Below are 26,332 nucleotides of genomic sequence, written 5' to 3'. Positions count from 1 at the left end.
CCATTTCCATGTTTGTAATACCACTGTAGGCATCAGTACATTTGTTCGTGAAGCAGAGACACTTAAGAGAACGTTTCATCATTTTACAAGGAGATGCAGCTCAACAAGTGCCTCTGTCTATGCTTAGCCTGACTGTCTAGGTCCCACCAAAATGAATACTGTTGCCTGAGAAACACTAGGACCGAGATCCTCACTTGCCTTTCTGAGGAAAATATTGCTGATTTGAGTTGTCACTTTGTGTAGACATTCATGAATAATGAAATTCAAATCTTTCAAGTCAGGTCAGGCTGGGTTAATCTACAGCACCATCACTAAAACAAAAGTATAATGAGAAGAGAAAGCACAGAAAATCGGATTCATGAAAATTCAAGGGTCTATCAAATGTACTTTAGTCTTACTATCTACCTAAATCATCCAAAACCTTGCCGATGGTCGACCTTCCCATCTAAGGAGCCTTGAGAATGCACACAGCAATAGAAAACTAATCCCACTTGCTAGCAGCGGGCAGCATGTAGAATCCTTAAGAGGCTGAATCTTCCTTAGAGGCTGTCTTGTCTTGTATTTTAGGACCTTCTCAATTTTCCGTAGCCACCAGGGAAATGGGAATTGAGCCAACAAATGATAACAGTTGCTTCATTTTCTTCCCCAATAAAGATGCCCTGAGTTTTCAGTTTGACAACTTAAAACAGATACTGAATCATTTAAAGGTCAGGGAAGTTGTAGACACTATCCAGGGAGTTCCTAGTCTACAAGCATAACACATCTGTGAGTTCACTGATTCCCAGCAGATGCAATAGACTAATAAATAGTCTTCATGCTGCTAGAGAGGACAGTTTGCAGGCCCTCATCCCAAATGAGAAAATAGTAACAGAGACACCGGAGTTAGGTTTCTGTCGGGATACCATTAATGCCGAACTGAGAAGGTCAAAAGTCTTGGCACATATGCTTTCCATAAGTTACATTTGTTTGGGAATGCACAGTTAGTTCTAATCAGAGCCACTTTCAAATGAAACTGTCTGGAATCTATTATAGGTCAGTCATAGGCAACCTGGCATGGGAACCACAGGAAGACTGTTTTGTTACCCAAAATGAGTGCCAGGTATCACATGATTTCTATTCTTAGGGATGCTAGCAGTTCTTCAGGGCAGTTCTGTCACATCTTCCTGAAGTACCCTGAAGGTCAAGACAATTAGATGGAAAGCAAACTTTTAAACAAGTCTTGGAAGTTGCACATCTTCCCTTTTACCACAGGTATGCCCATACAAAGTCTGCTTAATGCCCTTGTCATAGAAACCTACCCTCATAGACGGTGACGTTCTGCAAAGGCAACCCCGACCCATACTATTTAATTCTCTGTAAGTAATCATAGCTACAAGCCCTGTTGTTAAACCTTCACTAAATTCCACGTCGTTCAAGAGTAGGTTCTGGAGCACAGTCTCATTTCATGCCTAGAGCAGTACTTTTCCCACAAATGCAGAGAAGCAGGTACCAGCTTATAAAGGAAATTTTCTCATTCAAAAATACAACATCCAAACGAACAAACTTACCCAATCATGGACATTGTAACCTCTTCCAAAAGTGCCAACTCTTCCTAGTGAGCCATCAAACATTTGAACTCAAATTCTTATCTCTCCATAGCTAGTCTCAGTAAAAATTTAATGAAGCAGATTCCGGTCTTGAGGATGTATAAGAACCATGTGGTACTATCATAGTACAATGACAGAGCTAAAAAATTCCCAGAATTTCCAAGTGTCATTTCCTTCTCTGGGATTTTAAAGGCAAGTTGTTAGAGGACCACACGCTCAAACACACTGCAGTGCTGTCCTGAGTATGGGTTTGTACCTCAGTAGGTTGCATTAAGATGCACTGTGTATGCAAATGCACATCCTAATAACTGTGTAGAACCTTCATCCACTTCCTATTTCTTTGGGGTTTCAAAATCTGTTCTTACAGACCACAATTCTACACACAACGGCACGTGTTAATGGTTTCTTTCCAAAGATAAAAGAAAGATTCTGAAAACATATTAGGCTCTTTTGAGCCAAGAAAAGGAGGTACTGGCAGTTTAATATAGTCTGGAATGGGGAAGGTAGGAAAGGCAGTACTAAAAGGGGCATGTATACGCTGCCTCCTTAGAACCACTGCTTTATGTAACCCTGATAGGGTACCCGTAGCTTTCACGGTTTTCCCAATTGTTCTCAGTGTCCAGATTTGATCAACTCCCTCTTTCCCCCACCTCCGTGTTTCAAAGGAGATCTGGTTTTACTTAGAGGAATTAAATGTCACTATATTTGTTTCTGTGAATTGTTCCAGCAAAAATTACCGCATCAATGTCTGACTTTAGATGTCTGTAAGACTGTCTGCTTCTCCAGGCTATTTATAGCTGCCTTTTAAAAGGTCTAATAAATGCTTGTAGATTGCTATTGGTTTGTTTTCTCTTTAGAGAGCCTCAGAATTGGCAGTTTTCAAATTTTAAACTGAAAATACCTGGATTTCTTTTTTGCAAAAGATGTGTTTACTGTAAAATTTCATTCTCTCTCTCTCTCTCTCTCTCTCTCTCTCTCTCTCTCTCTCTCTCTTTCTAGTGTGTGTGCAGTGTGAAGTGTGGGTATATGTACATGTGTGGTAGAGTGGGCCATTGAATGGCATGATGTCTCACTCTCTGCTTTTTCCATTGAGACAGAGTCTCTCCCTGAATCTGAATCTAGGCTGATGGCCAGCAAGTCCCAACCATCCTCCAGTCTCTGATCCCTAACAATGGTGCTGAGGTCAAAGATGCAGTGGAATGTGCCAGATTGTTTTCATGGGTTCTGGGATCTGAACTCAGATTGTCACGCTTGCACAGCAAGCACCCCTACCTACTCGAGCACTTACACAGCCTCCCATTGTAAAATTCAAGATATATAAACATACAAATAATAAATAGAAAAAGGAGAACAAATAATCCTACTAAAAACTGATAGAATTACAAATCTTATTTTGTTGTTTATCATACCTTCCTGCATTTAAGTATATTTAAGTTTTGAAGTTGCATTGTTCAAAGTAATTAATAATCATTTTTCTATTTGTGCCAAATCATGTTACATGTTTTTCCTGTATCACTTTTAATATTTACAGAGCAAACCTGTTTATGTTAATTACATAATGTAGTAATATTTCATTTATATTTTAATAAAAAAAACTTTCCTAAATTCAGAGAGTAAAACAGCTGCACTGCTCAGTCGTACAGACCAGGCAGTGGTGACACACACCTTTAATCCCAGAAGCTACAACAGTTGTCATAGAAACTGGGCAGTAGTGGTGCACACCTTTAATCCCAGCACTAGAGAGGGATCTAAGACAGGAGGAGACAGCACTCAGATTCAGTATCATTCTAAGATTCCTGGAGGCAGGATGGCCATTTCAGACTGAGGTAGAGGTATGAGCCAGTGGCTGTTCGTTTTGCATTTCTGACCTTCAGGTTGCACCCCAATCTCTGTCTCTGGGTTTTTATTAATTGCACAGCACCTACACAAACCCACGCTTATTAGATGGTCTGGTAAAAGTCAAAATTCACCACAAACAGTATTCTTTTCTCTTTTGGTAGATTTTTGTGCCCATCCATGATAAAGTTTTAGAATGAAATTTTTCAGTGAAAGTGTTATTATTATTATTAATCCAAATTTCTATAATTTAGATTTGAACTGATTTGTTTAGTTTTTAAAAAATCAAAAACTATCATCTTTCACTTTCCCTTTCCTCCCTCCAGTCCCTCCCATGATCTTCCCTCCTGCTACCTCTTGAAATCACGGCCTAATGTTTGTTTAACTTTTACTGTTATGTATATATACATATATGCATAATGTGTATGTAGATATGTGTATTTATATACATGAATACATGTGTGTGTATATATACACATATAAATGCCTAAATATATACATACAATCTGCTAAACCCATTTGATGTTGCTTGTGTATATGTTTTCAGATCTGGACTCTTATCATTGGATAGCCGGTTAGGCAGACAGCTTATTTCTGGGGAAGATTACTTCTCCCAATCACTCACCCATTGTGATGCTGAGGATTGAACCCAGGGCCTCTTGCGAGCTAGACAAGTAGTCTCCCAACCGAGCTTACACCTCTAGTCCTAGAAAAACACTTTTTAGTACCAAGTACAATGTTTTAAAATTTCATAGTTCTAGAGAATTCTGTAACATGCTTGAATGCAACTATTATTACTAAGGCTTATAGTTGTTCCAAAAGACTTCCAAACAGGATATTTTATTGTTGCTGTTGTTTTGTTTTTGTTTTTTTTTAAGTTTTAGATTGGAGGTTATGAAGACAAGAAACATGATCATTGGGATCTGGAATTTGGAAGAGTGTCAGTATTCATAGGGTGTTGATGATCTTAGGACTATAAGTTTTTTGATAGGACATAATGTCTTTCCAGTATTTGCTCATCCATTCCACCAGGTTTTAAAAAGTGAATTCCTGCAAGCCACCTATTGCATTAGCTACAAGGGACGCAGAAGTGAAAAGATTAGTGTGGTCTTTTCCTCGTGTAGCGTGCAATCTTTTTCATGATGCAATCTAGTTGATAATTTAGTCATGTATTAGAGCAGGTTTTGGATACTTCCATAAAGATCCAAAGATTGTGGGCTTTACAGATCTCATGTCCCTGGTTACAGCTACCCAACATTCCATGATGTAAGACAGAGATTTTCCTTCTTAGAGTGAACTAATAGAGTCTGTGAAACACAACAGGCAAATTAACACTAGAAGAAAACATTCATGTGTATTATGTGTACTGGTCACAATGTTTGCTTCAAAAGTATGAGAAACCGAGTTTAGATCCTTGGCATTTAGAAAAGCCGGTAGGGGCCATGGGTACCTTCAACTCCACCACTGGGGAGGGATATGCAGAGGTACAGAGATAGTTTTCAGAGAAAAACTCTCTGGCCAGTGTAGCTGAACATCTAAGATCCATGGAATAACTTCTCTCAAAACATAAGTGGAGAAGTGGTTAGGAAGATACCCCATTGTGAACATCTGGCCTCCACCTCCACCTCCACAGTTGAGCACACATGCATGCACACACACACACTCAATGTCACACATGACACTACACACACACATAAAAACTAGAGAAGACTAAAGATGCAGTGAAGGGTTCTTTCTATTGCAGAATAGTGAGAGATGCTTAGAGGTCAGATATCACCACTCTATGTTTAGTAGGGATTATGTAAAATATTCCAATGTCAATTGGAAGACTTCCTTAAGTCAACAATGACCGGTTTTGATTTCACTTTCTACAAAAAAAATGATAAAGTGGACAAAAGACAAAAGAAGGAGACTTGTTAAGGGGCTTTCACTATGGTTCTCTGAAAACATGATTCATTGAAAATATAATAATTTTGACAGGAGGAGAAAACAGCGAGGAAATTAATTCCACTAACTAAGACCTGCTGATAGTTTAAATGTAATTTAGAAAACTGATTAGAATATATTCTTGTAAATAGAAGATATTTTCTGTTGGCATTAAGTTGATTTTTTCAATGCTTTGTTGTTCAAGCAATGAAAATTGTCACTGGTTAATATAAAGATGAAAATGGTGGAAAAAAATCAGTTTGGAGGATAAAAGAAATTTTACAATGTGAAGGAACTCTGGGGAACGGCAAGTGATGAGAAAAGTTGGAATATCTGAGGCTGTCTCCTAAGAAATGATGCCTATGTCCTTCTTGGACACTCAGTATGCAGCCTCTCAATGACCTCAGGACCCCCTGGAGTGGCCTTAAATAATAGTACTGAAAAGCCTTTATGTAATTTGTACAGTTCAATCTTGACTGTGAAATTCTGATTGGTCACCCCCTCTACCATCAGATGGCCCTGCTCTAGAAACATAGGGAGAGGAAGCTTCCACTACATTTCCTGATTCTTCTCTCCCAAATCCCCCAAACACACACATACACACAGACACACAGATACACACACACACACACACACACACACACACACACACACACACACACACACACGGGGAGGGGGGAGGGTCATAGAGTTTTCTGTGATGGGTTTTCCTCTTCCTGAGATACAATTGTTCGTTCTTTCTTAGTTAATTCCAATCCATCGCCTGGACATCCATCCCTATCAGACTAGACAAGTACTCAGTATGATGAGCTAGTGGAGGATAGATACTTTTTCCAGTTAAGAAAGTGCAATAAAGTTAAAGAACATCCATGGTGCTAGTGGGTTTTCCATTTGTTCCTCATGAAAACCTTTTGCGATGCATCAAGCGCTACTCTCGAACTCCTTATCAACAGAATCAGCTGAAACACATTTGTGAAGTGTTGATATCATTTTGCTGACATGTGGCAGGGGCACAGATAGATACAAGTCTCTGATTTTCATCTTCCTGTCCTTTCCACTCTCCTTTGCAGGCTCGGGTTGTTGTTTTGGATAATACCCACAGCAGCTGCTTTCATTTCATTTTAAAGGGTCCAGGGAAGAGAGAGGCGAGAGCTGTGTTAGGAGGCAGGTGTTATACAAGCTGGGTGAAATCAGGTGAAAGACAGCAGAAGCCTGAGTTCAATGGTAAAATGCAGATGAGTTCCTGTAATGTTCGGTTCCTGTGAGAACCAGCTCTTAGAATTAGTGCAGAACAATCAGCGAAATCACCCCTATAAATAATGAGAGCCTTAACAACCAGATAGTGACTAGGTCTTAGAAAAACAAAATAGAGTGGAGAGCCAGGTCGGCTTGGAAGCATTTTACCTGGGGCAAGAAGTAATGTGCACTGAACCTGAAAGGCAGGTTCTGCGTCAAAGCCTTTCTGGTGGCCTGGGTCACATGGTACCTTCCCTCTTTGCTGTTCTTCCTTCGGCACACTAATATACATTGTTCCTCTTCCCTAGAAGCTATTAGTAATGTCATTTTCATTTTTTTTTAAAGGGAAACTCACAAACGTAAACTCCACACGAATAGGAGGCTGCCCTCCAAAGTTTGGAAGTGATTGGACCTGATATATAGTAGAAGTCAGCTCAACAAGTTCTCAATATAAATTTATAAATCATAGCTGAAGTGTTTTTATTACACAACAAAGATTGAAATGTGCCTTTTAAAGGGACATTTGATCTTAACACAACTGGCTTCTGCACCCACCTCAATCCAGCTCAAGCTAAGGTATGAGCAACCCAGGCTAGCCTCCAACCAAGGCAGAGGTGGGCTAGCATCCAACAAAAGCAAAGGTGGGCTAGCATCCAATCAAGACAGGGATGGGCAGGCTGGTGATCAAGATAAAAACAAAAAAAAAATTACCAAAACTTGTTTTACCCAAGCGAGCACACCTCCTCTAGACAGCAAACAAGTGCATGATCGCCTTGCAAATTTCCTTAGGCTGTTGAATTTGCTAAGTTTGGGAGTTCTTGGATTCTTTTTTTTTTTTTTTTTTTGGTTGAGTCCTCAGAAAAAGTAACAATAAAATTCTCAAATCAAATTCAATGAGCATGTGTATGTGCATGTGCACATATATATGTGTGTATGTATGTATGTATGTATGTAGAAAAAAAGAAACCTCCTATAGGAGATAGTTGTTACAAAAAGAAATGTCATTTGCTATCTGGGCTTTGAAGAGCTAGCAGAAGGACCAAGAAACAACTCTGGTGGCTTAGTCACAAGAACGTGGTGCTACCTTTGAATTTAACTAGAATTACCTACTGAGAACCACATATGATTTGCTGCTGTCATACCAGTTGGGGGATTATCTTTTGAGAGAGTGAAAAAAACCCTCTCACAATTCAGGTTCAGGCAATGATTATTGAACACTTAGTCTGTCCTTGTTATAGTAGATGTTGGCTTGCCATTCATTATTTCATTCCAACCTCACAGTGACACAGGCTATATTCTTTCAGGTCACAAATGAACACATTAGATTTCAAAGGAGTAGTTTACACAAGATGCTCTTGGAGTTGAGGATAGACCTTGAACTGAAGGCCGTCTCAGCACTTAGGGTTTCTCTGTGATAACCCAATAACCCCCAAAACACATTTTTGCACATGTATGTAAAAGTCATATAAAGATACTGGTGTGAGGCACCCTGCTCTACCATTCACTCTCTACGTGAAACAGAATCTCTGGGACAAACTGCAGCACCCGTGAGCCTCCCATATCTGCTCCATACAGTGCATCAATGCACAGTAATGATGTGGGTAGAGACATGGGCATGCTTTGGCTTTGTTTGTTTGTTTGTTTGTTTGTTTTTTGAGGCAGGGTTTCTCTGTAGCTTTGGAGCCTATCCTGGAACTCACTCTGTAGACCAGGTTGTCCTTGAACTCACAGAGATCTGCCTGCCTCTGCTTCTGGAGTGCTGGGATTAAAGGCGTGTGCCACCACTGCCCGGTGACATGTTCTACTTTTTATGTGAGTTCTGGTTCCTGAATTCAGGTCTTCATGCTTAAATAGTCAGGACTATTAACTCACTTAGCTATCTCTTTAGCTTCAAAAATACCTTCTAGCCATTTTTTATTAACACAGTTGAATTTTAAAATTAAATTATTTGCGATTATAAATCATTAGACTTTAATTTTGATTTTAAATACATGTTCTCATTATATATGACATACTGATATTTTAACATATGTATGGCATCTGTAAAAATCAAATTGTTTTTGCAGTAATGTTGACATTTAGGAAACTGGGAAACTTATCCTAGTCTCAAACTCTCTACTTGTTTATAAAGCAGCAAGGCAGCTCTGAGTAAGTGAACTCACTGTGCAAGCCTAACAATCACGTTCCACCCATGGAACCCATGTCAAAAGACAGGTGGGGGAACAGCAATGATAACCCAACACTAAAATAGCAAAATGAAAAACGGAAACAAAAGAATCATGTGGAATTCACGTATCATCTAGCTAGGAGTCGGAAGCACAGCCAAAAGCCAAAGAGTGACCCTGACTCCAAAAAAGGTAGGTAGAGAAGTCAAGGCCTGAAAGTTGTTCTTTGACCTCCAGACCAAATGGCATGTGTGTGCATTTACACTCAGCACACATATACACAGAATAAAGAGATACATTTAAGAAAAAGTTTAAAAACACACAGCAACATTGGGGGTGAGAAAGGATTTAAATTAGGTTGTGGATATCACTGAAACACAAACTGGAAAGAAACAGGATCTCAAGTGAATGTCCCCACTGATCCTGTAATGCTGAGTTCTCCCTGCCCCCACATCTAGTCTACTTGCTTGTTCTTAACACATTATAGTCCTTTTTTAGTTCTCTATTTCTTATTGTACATGGTACTAGGTAACTTCAGGACATTTTCATGCAAAGGAAAGCTACAGGCATACTCCCCCAAACTCACACCCTTCCACTTCCCCACCCTCTCATTCCCCCAATCCCCTCTCCCACTTCCACCTACTCCAGCCCCTGTAACCACTCTGAGCCTGAGACAAAAGTCTGAGTTGAGAACCTACTGAGAAGGAAACAGGAGAACTAAACAGATGCATCACCAAAGAGAAGCTATTTGAGCACGAAGTTGGTGGGATCTGGAGATATAGGGATAGAGTCTTTTTGGTGAAGCACACATTTAGCTGCTGAATGGTGAGCTCTGTGTGTCTGCATGCCTTTTAAGAGTTCCAGGAAAGATAAAGGTGAAGCACCTTTCCAAAGCAAGGAGTGGAAGAACAGGTTTTGTAGAAAATGCAAAAGACCTCATTTATTTTGGGGTCTAGTTCATCATTCCTCTCTCTCCTTCCTCCAACCAGAGCTCACCCCACCCTCCCTACAACTGCGCCCACTGCATCTCTAATTCACTACCCCTTTTTGTCCACAAAAGAGGCTATTTTCAAAGCCATGACTTTCGAGAGGAATGAAGCCATCCTTTCTCCTCTTTGCCCTATCAGCTCTCACATTTCCATCAAAATTTATCTCATTTAATAGCTGCCAGAAGAGTAATTTCATTACTGATGACTTAAGTGTCAACTGCCTCAGATCCTTTATGTGGGGGAAAAAAAATAGAACTTGTTAACCTCCAAAGCCACTGGTTTCAATAATTGGATTTCACCGAAAATATTTTAGCTCATTTTTGTGGTGCCTACTGAATTACGCAAGAGCAATAATGAATGTGTTTATGCTAAGTAGGTGGTAGAGGCAAGATTGCGTTTTAACATTGATGAGAAACGAGGATGCAAAATCTTGGTCATTGTGCTGTACTCTTAACCTGCTGGGAGAAAGCTTATTTTTAAAGACCTAGTTGCAAGGGTGGTTCATTTGGTAAACAGTTAAATATGGGAGGATGCGGCTGAATGGAAGATAAATTGTTTCAGTTTTATGCATGAAAAAACAAGAACAAGTATAGAAGGGTGTTCATGTTTTTTTAAATGCCCCCTGCTGTGTCTATGGCCCATTCAAAAGGCACTGAATTAGTAAAAGGTGCACTCAGCTTGAATCCATGCAAAGAAATTATTAAAAGAGAGGTCTGATAGCAGAACCCAGCAGTCATTTTTAAAGTGGATTTTGTAATATTTTTCAGTGTCTACTCTTAATATAATTAGCAAGATATTAGAAAAATGGCTCTCAGAAAAAGGCATGCTTTCTCCAATTCTGTCTTTTTCTCACCCACCCACCTCCCAGCTATTTTCACAAAATGAAATAAGCTACCTCTTAGTAGCTATCTAAATACCTGTAGATGAATTTATTTTATTTCATGTGGGTGAGTGTATTTCCTGCATATATGCCTGTACACCATATGCCTAGCTGGTAACCATGGAAGTAGGGCGGGGGCATAATCCCCTGGAACTGGAATTACAGAGGTTGAGAGGTGCCCTGTGTTCCTGGCATTTGAGCCAGGCTACTCGAAAGATCAACCAGGGCTCCTTATCTCTGATCCATCTCTCCACTCACAACGTTTGGAGGTTTTAATAAATGCTAATGATCAGAAGGGTTTATCCTCCAGATTGTGAAGGTTCCATTTGTTTTAACCCCATGTAGAGAAAGCACTACCCCACAGCCAGGGAGTCAAAGGGCATCTGGTGCCTTTGCTAATCATAATGTGGCAAAATGGGCTTCTCTTGATTCAGCGTCTGCCTTTGACCTTTATATTCCATAATTTCATAATTATACAGGCTCTAGTTTTCTTTCTAAAGCGTGAAGAGTGAGATAAATCTTGAAGTTGGGAGTGCTCTTCAGATACTTTTTTTTGATGAAATTTGTGGTGGTGAAATGATTATGTAAACATCAAAGCAATTCCAAATATTTCACTACGTTTATTTGTGTGTGTGAGTGACGTGTTATGTGGAGGTCAGAGGACAGCTTGCAGAAGTTATTTCTCTCCTTCCAGTGTGTGGATTCCAGGGATCCAGTTAAGTCATCAGTCCTGGTGCAAGCAGCTTCACTCCCTAAGTCGTCCTCACTGATCAACATTATGGATGTTTAAAAAGCTAGATTTTCATCCAATGAAATGCAGAACCCTCCTGAACCTACAAGAACATTCCTGATATCTCATAGCAAGCAACTGAAAAAATTCTCAAGTTAACACAACACACTAATCAGATGAGTATATGTTGATTTTGTTTAACTATTTTGACGAAAGGGTTTTCATGAGCCCTTCATTGATCATGTAGGTAAGGGACACACGAGGCTGAAAAGGGTTGGTCTGTCTAGGTTATCATTTATCATTTAGATTGAAGATATTTGTTTCAAAGTATGTCTCGCTGACATGGTTGGAGAACCAAAGAATATATAAAGAAATCATGGGACTGGGCAGTAGTGGCACATGCCTTTAATCCCAGCACTTGGGAGTGGAGGCAGAGGCATCTCTGTGAGTTCCAGTCCAGTCTACAGAGCAAGTTCCAGGACAGATTCCAAAGCTACAGAGGAACCATGTCTAGAAAAACAAAAACAAAATTAATAAAACCAAAGAAAAAAGGAAGGAAGGAAAGAAGGAAGGAAGGAAGAAAGCAAACATGGGATCCTACACAGGATTTGAATGTTTATCTCTGTATAAATTGAAGTGAACTGCATGGTTGCAGTGACCAACTTGTTTAGATGGAAGGTCAACTGAAGTCCCTATATACTCCCAAAGATTGGAATCTCCAGCTCAGAGGTCCATTTTAGAGTCAGCCTTCAGCACCCCAAGCAGCATCTTGCTCTTCAAACTTTGCCCCTGAGAAAACCGTCAAAAGTAATCCTTTCTTGGGGCTGCTTAAGACCACACCTATAGGCTACTTAAGACTTGGTAGCCATATTTGCCATGTGATACTCTCTGTACCCTCCCGAGATCACCAAGGAGTGCTTTGTTCAGATTAAACCTGGCTCTATTAATTCAGTTTGTTTGGTGGTGACACATTCCCATTAACCAGGGATTCAAAACTCATCACAACCCGATCAGGGTCCTGGGGAACTTGGGTCAGAATTCTCAGTCATAACTGCAAACCCTGAAATTATTAGCAGTACAACAATTTCCACATGCCCAAATTTGCTCGCTTATAACTTGTATTAATTGCAAATTAATCCACCGATTATCCTGTTTTGGAAGGTGTTTCAAAAGTGGCTTGTTCATAATAGCTCTTAGCACCACGGGAATCCAAATAGGTTGCCAACGGAAAGCCATTTCAAATAAAACCCTCCTTCCCCTTTTGGCAGCTGAATAGAACAGACACACACAGTAGCTCTCGATCTGTGAACTGTGTGTGTTTTTATTCGTTGTTTAGCACTCAGTCTCCACTGGTTTGGGGTAGTTCTCCTTAAGGAACTTTCTTGGTTCGAAGCATTTAGAAAAAAATACAATTCTACCTCCACATGTGTACTGCAGTTTGAAATTATCTCATTTTTTTGTTTGTTTGTTTTTGTGTGATTTATCATAGACTCCTGCCTGTTATGGTTAGTATAAAGAGTGAGCAAAACTTTAGCGACTTCTGCCTCAGGGTCATTTACATTTAATTAAACAGGTGCCTCTGATAGCTTATCAACAGATATTACAGATAATGGTTGCAATGTAAAACATAGAAGAAATATTTATATTTTATGTTCTGCAATCCTAGAAACATTTTGGTAGATCTAGGCCATTATCTTGCAATTATTCAAATATCTTTCCATATACAAGGCCAAAGATTGCCCATTGAGAGGAAGAACTACTCAAAACAGACCTAAAGAATGGACTGTTGCAGAGAGAGAGAGAGAGAGAGAGAGAGAGAGAGAGAGAAGCCCATGATGCTTTACAGGGATTTTGGCCATAAGCACAGTCTGTCCTTGTAAGTGGTCCCCTTGACAAAGAGTTCTTTGTAAAAAAAAAAAAAAAAAATGGGTCTGGTCCCTGGAGAGAGAGAAAATGATTCTTTCTGGCCAGAGAGATGTTAACTCTTTCTTTTCTTCTGCAGTCAGGAGTGAGGTAGATCCATAGTGATTAATTTCCAAATGACTTTTAGGGAATAGCATTTAGCCATATGGTGTTTCTGTGTGACTGAGTGGACGGTGGGATCTTCTTGCCCATGTCTCTCTCGTCTCCCTTCCGTCCATCTGTCCGGCACAGGTAGGTCATGTCAAAGGCAGATTCCAATAACTACTGAACCATCGGTGTGCTGATGCTATTATTACACAGAAAGAGCTGAAGACCGTTTGGATAATAACATTTTTAAAGCTTACTTTCAGACTTTGGTGTTTTTAGACATGGATGCCCCAAAAATGAGAATTATACACTTTCCTTGACAATTAGTTTTGCCCAGGGAATGCTGCTCATGCATCAGCGAAAACACGCAAGAGCTAAGAGAGGGGTCTGTTGAACGGTAGTATGCTCCCTTTAAGAGCAAAACGAGCTTTACAACTTTGGCAAATTTTCTGTTTCTATTCTGAGGGAGAGAGAAGAGCAGTTAGTGTCAAAAACCAGGGAGCTGTAAGGATGGTTAGAGGCTGTGAGACAAAAGCAGAGGCAACTTTACACCTTCCCAACAGCTCACCTGGGAGTGGTTTGAACTCCTCTGGGGGTTAAGAACGTTTTCTTTTCCAATCAAGGCTAAGGGTGGAGCTAGGAGAAAAAGAATTTAATCAGAAGTAGATGTCAGTTTTCATTCTGTTCTGTTCTGGGAAGTAGACGAGAAGAGAAACCCAAGTGGGACAGAGAAGAAGCCACAGCGAGGGGCTGCCTTCTCCAGGAACCGGGCAGTCATTTTATTACAAGTTAAAGGTAGAAACTCTTCATTGCTCTGGCGTTAGTGGTTGGAAATCTTTAAACTGAATATTACTTCATCTATGTATATTATAGATTGCTTTCATGCAATAAAATGTGTTAGTATAAAACCCCTATTCTCTCATCAGGTGAGAAAGGGTTGTGAGGTACCATTTGGGGTCATCATAGTGTTTACTCAAACACTATGTATACATTAAAAAAAACCTGATTTTCTCTAATTGCACACTTTGTTCCTATAATAACTGAGTTGCTTTCTATACCAGAATGTTGAATCAATACTGAATGTCTCCATGGTTCAGATGAAGTATTTGCTATTTTAGATGGAACAAAATTGCTCCCAATTCGTCAAACTGCTGTCAAGATGGAAATTGGAATCTAAGGCTAATGAGATGTTTAATTTTTCTGTTCTCTATTTTATTTTAGATTCTAACTAAAAACTAAGGAAAAAAGAAAACAAAAAAATTAGCAATCCACCTGGAACTTGGAACTGATATAAAACTCTCCTGGATGCACTAACAGACGAAGAAAGAATGAGCTATTACGGAAGTAGTTACCGGATTGTAAATGTGGATTCCAAATATCCAGGCTATCCCGCAGAGCATGCTATAGCTGAGAAGAGAAGGGCAAGAAGGCGTCTGCTCCACAAAGATGGCAGTTGCAACGTGTACTTTAAACACATCTTTGGAGAATGGGGGAGCTACATGGTTGACATTTTCACCACTCTTGTGGATACCAAGTGGCGTCACATGTTCGTGATATTTTCTCTGTCTTATATTCTCTCCTGGTTAATATTTGGCTCCATATTTTGGCTCATAGCCTTTCATCACGGAGACCTGTTAAATGATCCAGACACCACACCTTGTGTTGACAACGTGCATTCATTCACAGCAGCGTTTCTATTCTCCCTTGAGACCCAGACCACCATAGGGTATGGTTACCGGTGTGTCACAGAAGAATGCTCTGTGGCCGTGCTGACAGTCATCCTTCAGTCTATCTTGAGTTGCATCATAAACACCTTCATCATTGGAGCAGCCTTGGCAAAGATGGCCACCGCCCGGAAGAGAGCCCAGACCATCCGCTTCAGCTATTTTGCACTCATTGGTATGAGAGACGGGAAGCTTTGCCTCATGTGGCGCATAGGTGATTTCCGACCAAACCATGTGGTAGAGGGTACGGTGAGAGCCCAGCTTCTCCGATACTCAGAAGACAGTGAAGGGAGGATGACCATGACATTTAAAGATCTCAAACTCGTCAATGACCAGATCATCCTGGTAACCCCAGTCACCATTGTCCATGAAATTGACCACGAGAGTCCTCTGTATGCCCTTGATCGCAAGGCAGTGGCCAAAGATAATTTTGAGATTTTAGTGACATTTATCTACACTGGGGATTCTACTGGCACGTCCCACCAGTCTAGAAGTTCCTACGTCCCCAGAGAAATTCTCTGGGGCCATAGGTTTAATGATGTATTGGAAGTGAAGAGAAAGTACTACAAAGTGAACTGCTTGCAGTTTGAAGGAAGTGTGGAAGTCTATGCCCCCTTTTGCAGTGCCAAACAACTGGACTGGAAAGACCAACAACTCACCAACTTGGAGAAAACATCCCCTGCCTGTGGTTCCTCTGACACCAATGTCAGGAGGCGGTCCTTCAGTGCTGTTGCCATTGTGAGCAGTTGTGAGACCCCTGAGGAGACCGGCACCTCCCCACCCGATGAGTGCAAGGAAGTCCCTTACCAGAAAGCACTCCTGACTTTAAATAGAATCTCCATGGAATCTCAGATGTAGCCTTCCTCTTACTCAGAGGCACAGCACTGTTAGCGTGATTTTTAACAAAATGTTACGCCTGTCCTTTGCAGCAGCAATAGAAAGGACAGCAGGTTAAACCTGGTAAGTGATCATTGAAAAACTCCCCAGCTTTCCAGCAGTATAATTTGGCACTGGTAGCAAATTTTGTATTAGAAAAAACTATTAGGAAGCTTAATTGATTACACTTAAACTCATTATGGCACACACTTGTATCCTCTCTTGAATGTGAAATATTTAGGACGGGGGGGGGGGGAGCGAGGCTGCTAGAATCGATAAAGATAGAGACAGGTGAGCTAAATATTTGCATTGATGAAATAATTATGGAATGAGATCTTATAATAATATCTCCTTACCTAAGCGAAACAAAAAGACATATCTCAGCACAGAAACACGAGACATGGAAGTAAAATGAAGTGTGGTTTGCGGTCCCGTATTTCCCTCTCATGGTGTCTTGGTGGCAGCAGGCAGGTGTGGCTTTAATAAACGGACAGTGCCATCGAGTCACAGATTCCTTTCAGCGAGATTGCCTAAAGTGTTATCAGTGAGTGCTAGAAGCTCTCATGTGACAGAGGAAGCACGGGCATCATTATTTGGAGAACTATTTCTCTCTTAAATACCTTGGTTCAACCAGACAAAAGGGGAAGAGAAGTGAGGCAGTGGCCCTTCCCTGTGCTCCTCAGAGAAGTCATCTGTGTTCATACACCTACTGTTCTTGAGCATTTGGGCGGGATCCCAGAGAGGGGTGCAGCAGTGAGAGGCAGCTGAGACCTGAGAATAAATGCTGTTGATGGCTGGTCCTGAGAGGTTACTTGTAGGCTGATAGGAACTAAAAGAGCTAGAATCTTCCCTAAAGGCAGTGAGGTCATGCGTATGGTGACTTGGGCTACAAGCATGATTGACTTTGTGAAGTAGAGCAATGAAGTTGATTTTATTGTGTATTAGAGGGATAAACTGAATATTATAGGAAATGCTTACATTTTAGGACAAAAAAATAAATGCATGTTCTGTTATCATGTTAAAGGATTAAGTTAATTCCTGATTTCTTTTAGCATGAACCCAGTCTCAGATACTGTAAGCTTTATAAACCGAAGAATTATTAGCTATGGCTTGGCAAGATTTGTATATTTTTTCCACTGTTTCAGAGCTAGGAATGAGTATATGATACAGCTGCTGTTTAATTTAAACACACATACATTTTGCTTTTTTTTCAGTGATCTCTCTCTCTCTTTTTCCACACACACACGCACACACACACACACACACACACACACACCCCACAGTTACTTAAATTTGATCTCATAAGTAGAATGAACTGAATCACACAGTCAAAGATTACCAAGTACAGTGAAACAAAGAGGTATTGAAGGGCTCTTCTTTCTTCTGTAGTTTTCCTTTTTTCTCCCTCTTCCACTCTTTCTTTGCTTCTTTCTGTAATCCAGGATCAATACAGAATACCATGTACTTTGCAAATGCATATGTATAAGTAAATCTTTCAACCCTGATATCTTATAAGAAATCTGTTCAAAGGGCAAGTTAAAGACTGTCCTGAAACTTAATATCTGTGACTGAAGTCATGTTTAACCTGCACTGTTTAGGAATGGAAAATCCATTAGCTGAATCATACAATATACTCATGTGTTACACACACACACACACACACACACACAGGGAGAGACAGAGAGAGACAGAGACAGAGAGAGACAGAGACAGAGAGAGACAGAGAGAGATGCACAGAGAATTTGGCTTTTTAAAACAGCAATTACTTCTCTAAATTAGAATATTAACCATTTCAAAGCCTAGAAATCATCAGCACCATAACAATGCCTTCCCCATCAGTTTGAATTTGTTTCTCTAGAAGGCAGGTACATTCCACTGCACTGTATTTCCTTTGTTCTGTCTTCCCACGATGCCTGCCAGTGAAATAGGGGAGGGGATCATTGATGTTTGACTAAATCTATTCTGTTGCACTATGTGTTCACATGCAGAGTGGAGTGAATGGTTGGCATTCCTACGTCCTGTACATCTCTAATCATCTGTGCAGATTTATGGCATGCTTAAAAATCCCCCAATGGCTTACTTAACAATAAAGGTCTTAGAGTGGTGCAAAACACTGTGTATTTATTTATTTCCCTGTGTTCCCTGCAGTGTCAACTCTACGGCTTGAAAATGAGAATCTTGCTTCCCATAGTTCATGAAACACTGTTAGGGGCTTTCAACAGCTTGTGGAGCGGCTACGTCGGAAGTGACAGTTGCTTCTACACACAGCCTAGTTCTGCTCGGTTCAAAATGCATTTCCGGTTTTAAATGCACTGTCATTGAAGATAAATGAGTCAAGCTGAATATTTTCCTTATGCCATATATCTCTCCCTAAACATGAAATTATACATCAGAGTTAATTAGATGGAAAACAAATTGTGGTATCATGCCTTTACCCATTGGGAACTGTTGTCTGTGTGCAAGTGGAGCCAATGAAAGAAAAGAGAAAGAGAGTTGGGGGCAGAGGAAGAGGGAGCAGGAGAGGCAGGAGGGACTTTGCCCCTACTTCACAACTTCATTAAGCTCTGTTGAGAGCAACACATAGATGTAAACAGTCTCCACGACAGAGTGGTGAGGTGGGAATTTAACAAATGCTCAGTTCTGTTTCTTCTTCACTGACCCATTTCTGATCAGGGCAGCAGCGTGCTCAGGTGAGAACATGCAGCAGCGCTTCTCAGTCTCCCTCTCATCTGGGGCTGGAGTGTGGGGCAGGGATGGGATTAAATAGCGCCTTTCTGGGCCATGCGTTATCAGTGCAGGTCTCTCGGGGCGATTTTTATAAAAGCCCTTTTGTAGAGGCAGACTTGGCAGGCATATATCCTGTCATTCTCCCTTGTCACCCTCTGTCTCATATGGACTTCAGACTTGATAGCTGTTGGGACTGTAGCCATGTTGGACAAAGACAAATGAAGCACACTCTTGCAAGACAAGAAGGCATATGAGGGATTGTATCCTCCTGTGCAAATATGTCTCCAGCATATCCCTGCGAAGTTCATGCTCTCTCGTCTCTTTTAGCCATTGAGTCCAGTTACCCCTGCCTGTGTATGACTGTGTGTGTGGCCATTCGCTAGAGAACAGACACCCACCAGAGGCCACATGCCTGAAGAAAATAGGCTCTCCCTGTAGCCATCAGCTATCAGAAATTAGCTCCTCTGCTAGATCTAGCTTTCTCTTTGCAAGACCAAAAATAAATACTTTTTAACCATCACAGGGAGTACTACATCTCAAAGGAATTGCTTTGAAAACAAGGCTAGAAAAGGGGGGGGGCATACAGTTTAAGTCCAGTTTGTACTTGTACCTGACATTTGATGGAGCTGGTCACTGTGAAAATTACATATTTTCTCGGGAGTTGAGAAAATGCCGTTATTATTGTAAAGCAAACACAAAGGAATTGCTTCTGACCTAGAAATCCCTTTGGGACACTGGTGATCTTGATAACAGGATTGGCCAGGCCTCCTATGGTGACTGCCTTGATGGTCTCCCTTCCCTGCAGCCCAGTTGCATAAATTCTGTGACTTTGTGGGACTTTTGATGGTGCTAATGACCCGAGAGAATTACAGGCTTGGCAAGCCCTGTAGAGACAACAGCAAAACAAGAGAAAATGACACTCCCCAGCCCTGCTTAAATTTTTTGCAGACCTTAACAACACCAAATGTTTAAGGTTAGAGCATTCAAAGGTATTTTAAAGATACTCCAAGGAATGGTCCTGAACATTTCTACTTTCCAGGGGTGGTGGTGGGCGGGGGCTGAGTATGTAGCTCAGTTGATGAAGTACTTGCTTGCGTAGCATGCACAAAGAATGTTCTGTCTCCAGCAAACAAACAAAACAGGACATTGCAGTACACGTGTGCAGGTGAGAGACAAGAGCATGAGGATCAGAAATTTAAATTCATATTTAGCTATATATAGCCTAATCCATACCTGTTTAAGTCTTTCCTATAGGACAAAAAGGGTTGGGAGGTACCTCAGTGATTTAGAACACTGGTTGCTCTTCCAGAGGACCGGAGTTCAATTGCACATACCAACACAGCAGCTTATACCCATGTGTAATGTATTTCTAGCGGAGTCAGTGCGCTCTTCAGACCTGCACAGATATCAGGTAAGCACAGAGCACACAGACTTACAGGCAAAACACCCATATGCATATGTTTAATATACTTATAAAAATTAATTTCTTATGTCTGAGTTGATCACAGACTACAGCAGGTTCTAAAATCTACCATTAAATCCCAGGGGCAAAACTTCTACTAAGTTGGAGATGTTCTCTGCCTTTTCTCTGACAGGCTGGCTTGCTTGCAGCTACCCCAAAGGCCTTGTAGGGCCATCACATTGCTCTGTGACTTTTCATATCAGCTTAGCCTGATGATTTCTAGAAGCCATGTCTGCACACCCACGGTCACCCGGTCACCCCTCAGTCCTACCTCTATTCCAAAGCTAATCCATCTTCCTTCTCTCCCACTCCTGCTTTCAATGAGCTACATATTCCCACCTTCAGACAGGAAACCGTCTAGGTACATAAACAAACTTCTGGTGGGATTCACACAGAGCACATGAATCGAGCACCCATCACGGGAGAACCTCGACACATCCTCGGCTAAGCGTCCTGGACGCTGGCAGATGGAAACTAGCACTTTCGACTTGGTTTGAATAAATCTGTGGGCAAAGAGGAAACATGGTCCCCAGCAGGGCCTTTTCCTGAAAAGACACAATCCTCTCGCTGATATCCTCTCTATACTGCCATGGGGATTTTCGTTCCAAATGCTTAATTCACTGTTTTTGAATCACTAAAGTACTCTAATGGGGTTCTTTTGGAATTCTGTGTATGGTTTCTGAGGTTTCACTGGGGTGAAACTGCTTCTTGCTCTGTCATGTCATTGTGTACACCATTCCTTGGGAAGGTTCAGGACTGTAGTTTGGGGTTCTTTATGCAGTGTCAAAGCAATTGAGTGCAAAACTTCTAATGTTAATTATATTTTAATTTGAATACACCCTTTAAGGTTCATCAGTTCTTTTGATACAAGAACACCTAACATGGAAAGCAAAGTAAAAAAAAAAAAAGAAAAAACAACAATAAAAATATGAATAAAATAACCCTTGCTCTTTCGATTTTCAGTCTTACTATCTTATTCTTTTGTATAAATACTGTAAAGTTAGGGCTGGAGAGATAGTTCAGCAGTTTAAGAGCAGTTGGCTGTTCTTGAGGAGAACCTGGGTTCAATTCCAATTTCTACATGGTGACACACAATAGTCTGTAATTGCAGTTCCAAGAGTACTAGGCATGTAGGTGGTGCATATACATACACACAGGCAAAACACTCACATATATAAATTTAGAAATAAATACATCTTCAAAATAATATTGTAACAATGTTTAAGCCAATGTTGGTGGCTGATGCCTTTAATCCCAGCACTTGGGAAAAAGAGGCAGGCAGATCTCTGTGAGTTCAAGGCCATCCTGTTCCATGCAGTGAGTTCCAGGACAGCCAGTGCTACACAGAGAAAAACAAAAACAACAAGCAAAAAACAAATAAATAATACTGTAAGAAAGTGTCATACCTGGAGTGTGCCTGTTGTCTCGAGGAGAAACAGGTAACTGTTGGAGAGATTGCACAATTGGTAAGATATTTGCCTTGCAAGCTCCAGAACCTGAGTTAGTTCCTCAGAACTCAGTTACAAAGCTGTGGGCATGATAAGGTGGTATCTGTAATTCCAGTGCTCAGCAAGCTGAGATAGGCTGATCTCTGGGATTCACTGGCCACAAGCTCTAGGAGAATGGGAGACACTGTCTCTAGACACAAAGTGGAAACACCAACAAGCATTTAGAACTCAAAGTAGTTTTTTGGCCTTTGTGTGTATCTACACACATGTGCACGCACAAACTATAGGTGTCTACCTACACGCCCACACCAAAAGGGGATGTGTGTGAAGATAAAACAGGCAGACAGAGGTTACCAGACTTTTAATAAATCTGTGATGTTGATTTGTCTGATCTCATATGGAAACTTAGAAAACTCCCCAGATTACAGAGAAAATGGTTATTTCAAGCTTTTCAGTAATTCCAATGGGTGAAAAGCAAAGACATTCTCTTGCTGAATTACATAACCATGGAATGTTTTTGTTTCTACTGCTATATTGACCCGAGGGGGCAAAGGAAACATTCTTAAACACTATCGAAGAAACTTGAACTTGATACAGAAAGAGATCCAACTCAAAGCTAGTCTCTGTGAAGTCGTTTTTAGAAAAAAAATTATCAGAAGTCTTCACATTTCCACATGAAAGACTTTGTCACATGTAATCCTCACTGTGACTAAACATGCTTCATTTTAATTAAAAGCACATGTTGGAGATCGATTACTTATTATACTTCTGTTGGAACCTTCTGACATTAGTTTGCCTAGAGAAGGGAAGCTGGCCTTCAGAGTTTATGGCAGAGTTCAACCCTGCCAGCTGCTAATTCACACCCAAAGATGCTTATGATAGTGGCCCCTTTTATCAGATACCTTTGTATTACAGATAAGGAACCCTTCTCTGCAGAGACAGACAAAGGAGAGAAGAAGAGGCTGGATACCCAATCATCAATTACGGGGGACGAGTCACCCCAGGTGATAAATGGTCCTGATGTGGCTTAAGGATGAAATGTTAGCACCTTTATAAGACAATTATTAAATGAAAGACAAGATCATGTCAATATTCTTTGTAGACCTGAGGATATAATTTTATTTTTTCTACGTTTATTTATTTTATTTTATTGAGAAGTTCCTACACAAGAACCACAGTTACATCAGGTATAACGGGTTGCAGGGTTTTGTTTGTGGTCATATTTTGTTTCTTTTCAGTGTAAAGTTTTGAACCCAGGGATTTGAACATGGAGAGGGCAAAAGATTGTTTGAACGATTGACTGAAGCATGTATCAAAAGATGACCTGCTAAAAAAGGAGTTGGAGATGCCTGGTATCCCTTGGCTTAGTGTTGATGAAGGGATTTTTAAGACTCAGGGAAATTGCGATGCTACAGTGGGTATGCTGTGTAACACCTAATACTCCACAGTGAGAAATCCCAGAAGACAGGCCTTCACTTATCCTATAAGACAAGATGGAAAATGGTGAGAGAGGCATTGGTATATTTGAAGAGCTTTGCTGGTGCCTGTTTCCTTGTGCCAGACCTTAGAGTTGGAGATGCTACTGCTCAGTTGAATGAATTAAATGTAATAGGTTTAACTGAACCTTGAAGTTGCAGGAGTCAAGGGGCAGTATTGAATTATCAAAGACAAGGTGACCATTGTTACTGAAATGCGCAGTATAAACAAATACATATAGCAATACCCATATATATGTAGTGATAAGAACACCTGAGTCATACAGAACAGACTGGCCACAATTGCATATCTTAGTAAGAATGCAACTTGGAACAATATAGCTAATGATGCTGATCTTCCTTCTTCATTTTTAGCTATTGTTGCTGTATGATGCTAAAACTGAGAATGTGGAACTAAGCATTAATTGCCTAAGTCTGGATGCTATTATTGTGATTTTTTTTTTACTGACTAGCTTTGGGAAATTTATTTCACCTTTCTGTAAACAAATTTCCTCACCATGAAAAAAAGAAAACTAATCTCACCCACTTTACAATGTTGCGAGACTAAGTGAGAAAATATTTCTAAAGGGTTAAAACAGTGTTTGGTGCATGATGGGTGCTCATAAAATGCAAACTACTAGTGGTATTGCCACTAGAAAACTTTTCACCTCTTTTTAGTGTTTCGAGAACTTATACTCATCAAATTTTAACAATGATCAGAGCCAAAACAACACAAAATGAAATTTAAAAACTTTAAGGGGGAACTTATGTGCAAACATTTGTAGAAAATTCCAGTATTTGGTACCATCCACAGGAAGTGATTTATGAACAGTGTGAAATTCATGACAGATAAAGAACGGTTTCATTTCAATGCTCAATATTGTAGCCAATGTCATATGTCTTCTCAAGGTGGTGCCCATCTTGTTTTTTGTTGTAGTCTTTTTTTGTCCTGGTGCTCTCCAAATAAGATAGGTTGGCTGGCCAGTGAACCCTGGGATTCCTCTGTTTTCACTTCCATAGCATTGGGGTTAGAAGTACAGGTCACCAGTCCCTGTTTTCCGCATTGATTCTAGAAATCAAACTCAAGTTTTATGCTTCTGTGGACTGAGTCCTTGTTTTAGGAATTTTCTTGTTGTGAAGAGACACCATGATCACAGCAATTCTTGTAAAGTAAACATTTAATTGAAGGGGCTTGATTACAGTTTTAGAGGTTTGGTCTGTTTTCATGGCCGGGAGAATGGCAGTGTGCAGTCAAACATAGTGCTGAAGGAGTAGCTGAACATCTTATATCTTGAAGGCAACAGGAAGTTTACTGACTGTCATGCTGAGGGAAACTTGAGCAAAAGAGATCTCAAAGCCTGTCCCTACAGTGACACACTTCCTCCTACAAGGCCACACCTCCTAATTGTGCCACTTTCCCTTTGGGGGCCATTTTCTTTCAAACCACCACAACTACCTTTTCAGATTGTGGCTGATAAATTTGTAATGTTGGTTCTTGAAACTACGAAGACAGACTAAGGAAGGGGTTGCCATCTGGCAAAAGTTTCCTTTATTGTATCTCCCTGTGGCAGGAGAGTGAGAAAAGGAGAGACAGAGTCGGACAAAGTTACTTTTTATAATTAACTGCTTCCACATTAACAGCATGAATGAATTCCTATTACTTAAAAATACATCATTAATAGTGCTGTATTTCACAGACATTTGAAAGCAAAAGTTATTAGCTACTGAGCAATAATGCTTTGGGTGGAGAAAGGGCTCACAAAATATCACCCCTAGCAAAGACTTTATTCACAATAGATGCTACTGGGAGAGGAAAAGTCAATTTTCTTCTAGGGTTAAGCCTCTGAGGTGGTACTCATGCTCTAATTGGTGGTCCTATGCCTGTGTGCATATAGGCAGCACTAAATGGACTCAATGGGTACACACACACACACACACACACACACACACACACACACACACAAAAGGAGCACACAAAGATGGGAGGCAAAAGCATTCTGAGGACGTACGGAAGGAATAAAAGGGCCCATATGATCAAAGCACACGACATACGTGTCTGAAATGATCAAAGGATTAAAAGTCAACTTAAAATTTAAAAATAGTGATTTTTTTAACAAATTCTTAGATGTTTGTGATTTCCCCTTGATTCAGTGGTGCATGTCTGAGGTCACTCTTCGCAATGGATTTCAATGATTCTATTTCCAGTATGGATAGTTTCACATCTCAGTGCTACCAATGATGAATTATGAATCTGAGGGAAATGGCCTAATTTCCCTGCCACGCTGTTTTGGAATATTCATAAAACAGATATTCTTCAAAAATGTCTGGGTCCCCTGTAGGCATCAGTTGTCATGGTTCTTCATTCTACTTCTGATCTCGACCCTTGGGTTTGTTTGACTCCCTTCTTGACGTTATACTTGTTGTTGCTGGCATATCACTGTGGTTTAACAGGTCTATGTGGCCCTGAAAGTCACACGGTTAGATCTCAATGCCCAAATGGATAACAGTGATGAAGCATGATTCCTTGGAGCAAAGTTAAGTCAAGAAACTTCATAAGAGGCGCTATGGAGAAGAGGCCTGAGACTCCTCATCCTTCCCACTAGGAGGAGTTCCAAGAGAAGGTTTTTTCCATGGACTAGACTCACTCTGGGTTGATCTTGGATATCTAGAGATGCAGAAACATCTCTAGAAATAAATTTTTACTTTTGATTAGCCAAGTACTTTATAGAACAGTGTTAGAATAGCCCTAACTCTAACTCTATAGTGTTAGAATAGAGTATGTAGTTCATACTTTCATTGCTCAGGATTCTGGTACAATATGAATTTACCTGGAAATTTCCAGTGTCCAGTTCCTCTCTGTACCTTTGGTAATCCTCCTTTAATGAGTAACTAATCATGATATACTCTGTAATTTATACATAAGAGCGTGACAATTTAATTAATGTAATAATTGTTGTCATTGTTGTTTTTCAAATCTGCTTCTATTGTCCTATTCTATGACTGTACCTATTTTTAATAACAGAATGAAGAATACATAAGTAACAAAAGTCTGGCGGTGGAAAATCGGAATATTGTTTTTCCACTACAAAGATAGGGAATTGATGTAATGAAAAAATGTAACTAAGAGCACTAAAGATGTGATGAAGATGACTTATGTGCATGACATAAATCAAGAGAGGCCATCGTTCAGGCTACTGTTTGTGATGTTCCCAAATTTCATTTTTATTGTTTGAGAATTTCATTCATGCATGTAATATGATTT

General features: G+C 40.3%; 1 protein-coding gene across 4 annotated transcripts in view; it reads left to right on the top strand.

Moving 5' to 3' along the window:
• The window catches only part of Kcnj16 (potassium inwardly rectifying channel subfamily J member 16), a 53,500-nt gene extending 35,431 nt beyond the window's left edge, over positions 1-18,069 (top strand). For all 4 annotated transcript variants that reach the window (XM_048446124.3, XM_048446122.3, XM_048446126.3 and 1 more), the window contains one exon: positions 14,580-18,069. In XM_048446124.3, the coding sequence (XP_048302081.3) occupies positions 14,687-15,940 (1,254 nt within the window). In that variant the 5' untranslated portion in view covers positions 14,580-14,686 and the 3' untranslated portion in view covers positions 15,941-18,069. The remainder of the gene's footprint in view (positions 1-14,579) is intronic.
• Positions 18,070-26,332: the final 8,263 nt, after the last annotated feature.

The sequence above is a fragment of the Myodes glareolus genome, chromosome 9, assembly GCF_982192425.1.
Source record: "Myodes glareolus chromosome 9, mMyoGla1.1, whole genome shotgun sequence".
Lineage (NCBI taxonomy): Eukaryota > Metazoa > Chordata > Mammalia > Rodentia > Cricetidae > Myodes > Myodes glareolus.
Note: the sequence above shows the minus strand (reverse complement) of the source record. Positions and strands in the feature narration are given on the sequence as shown.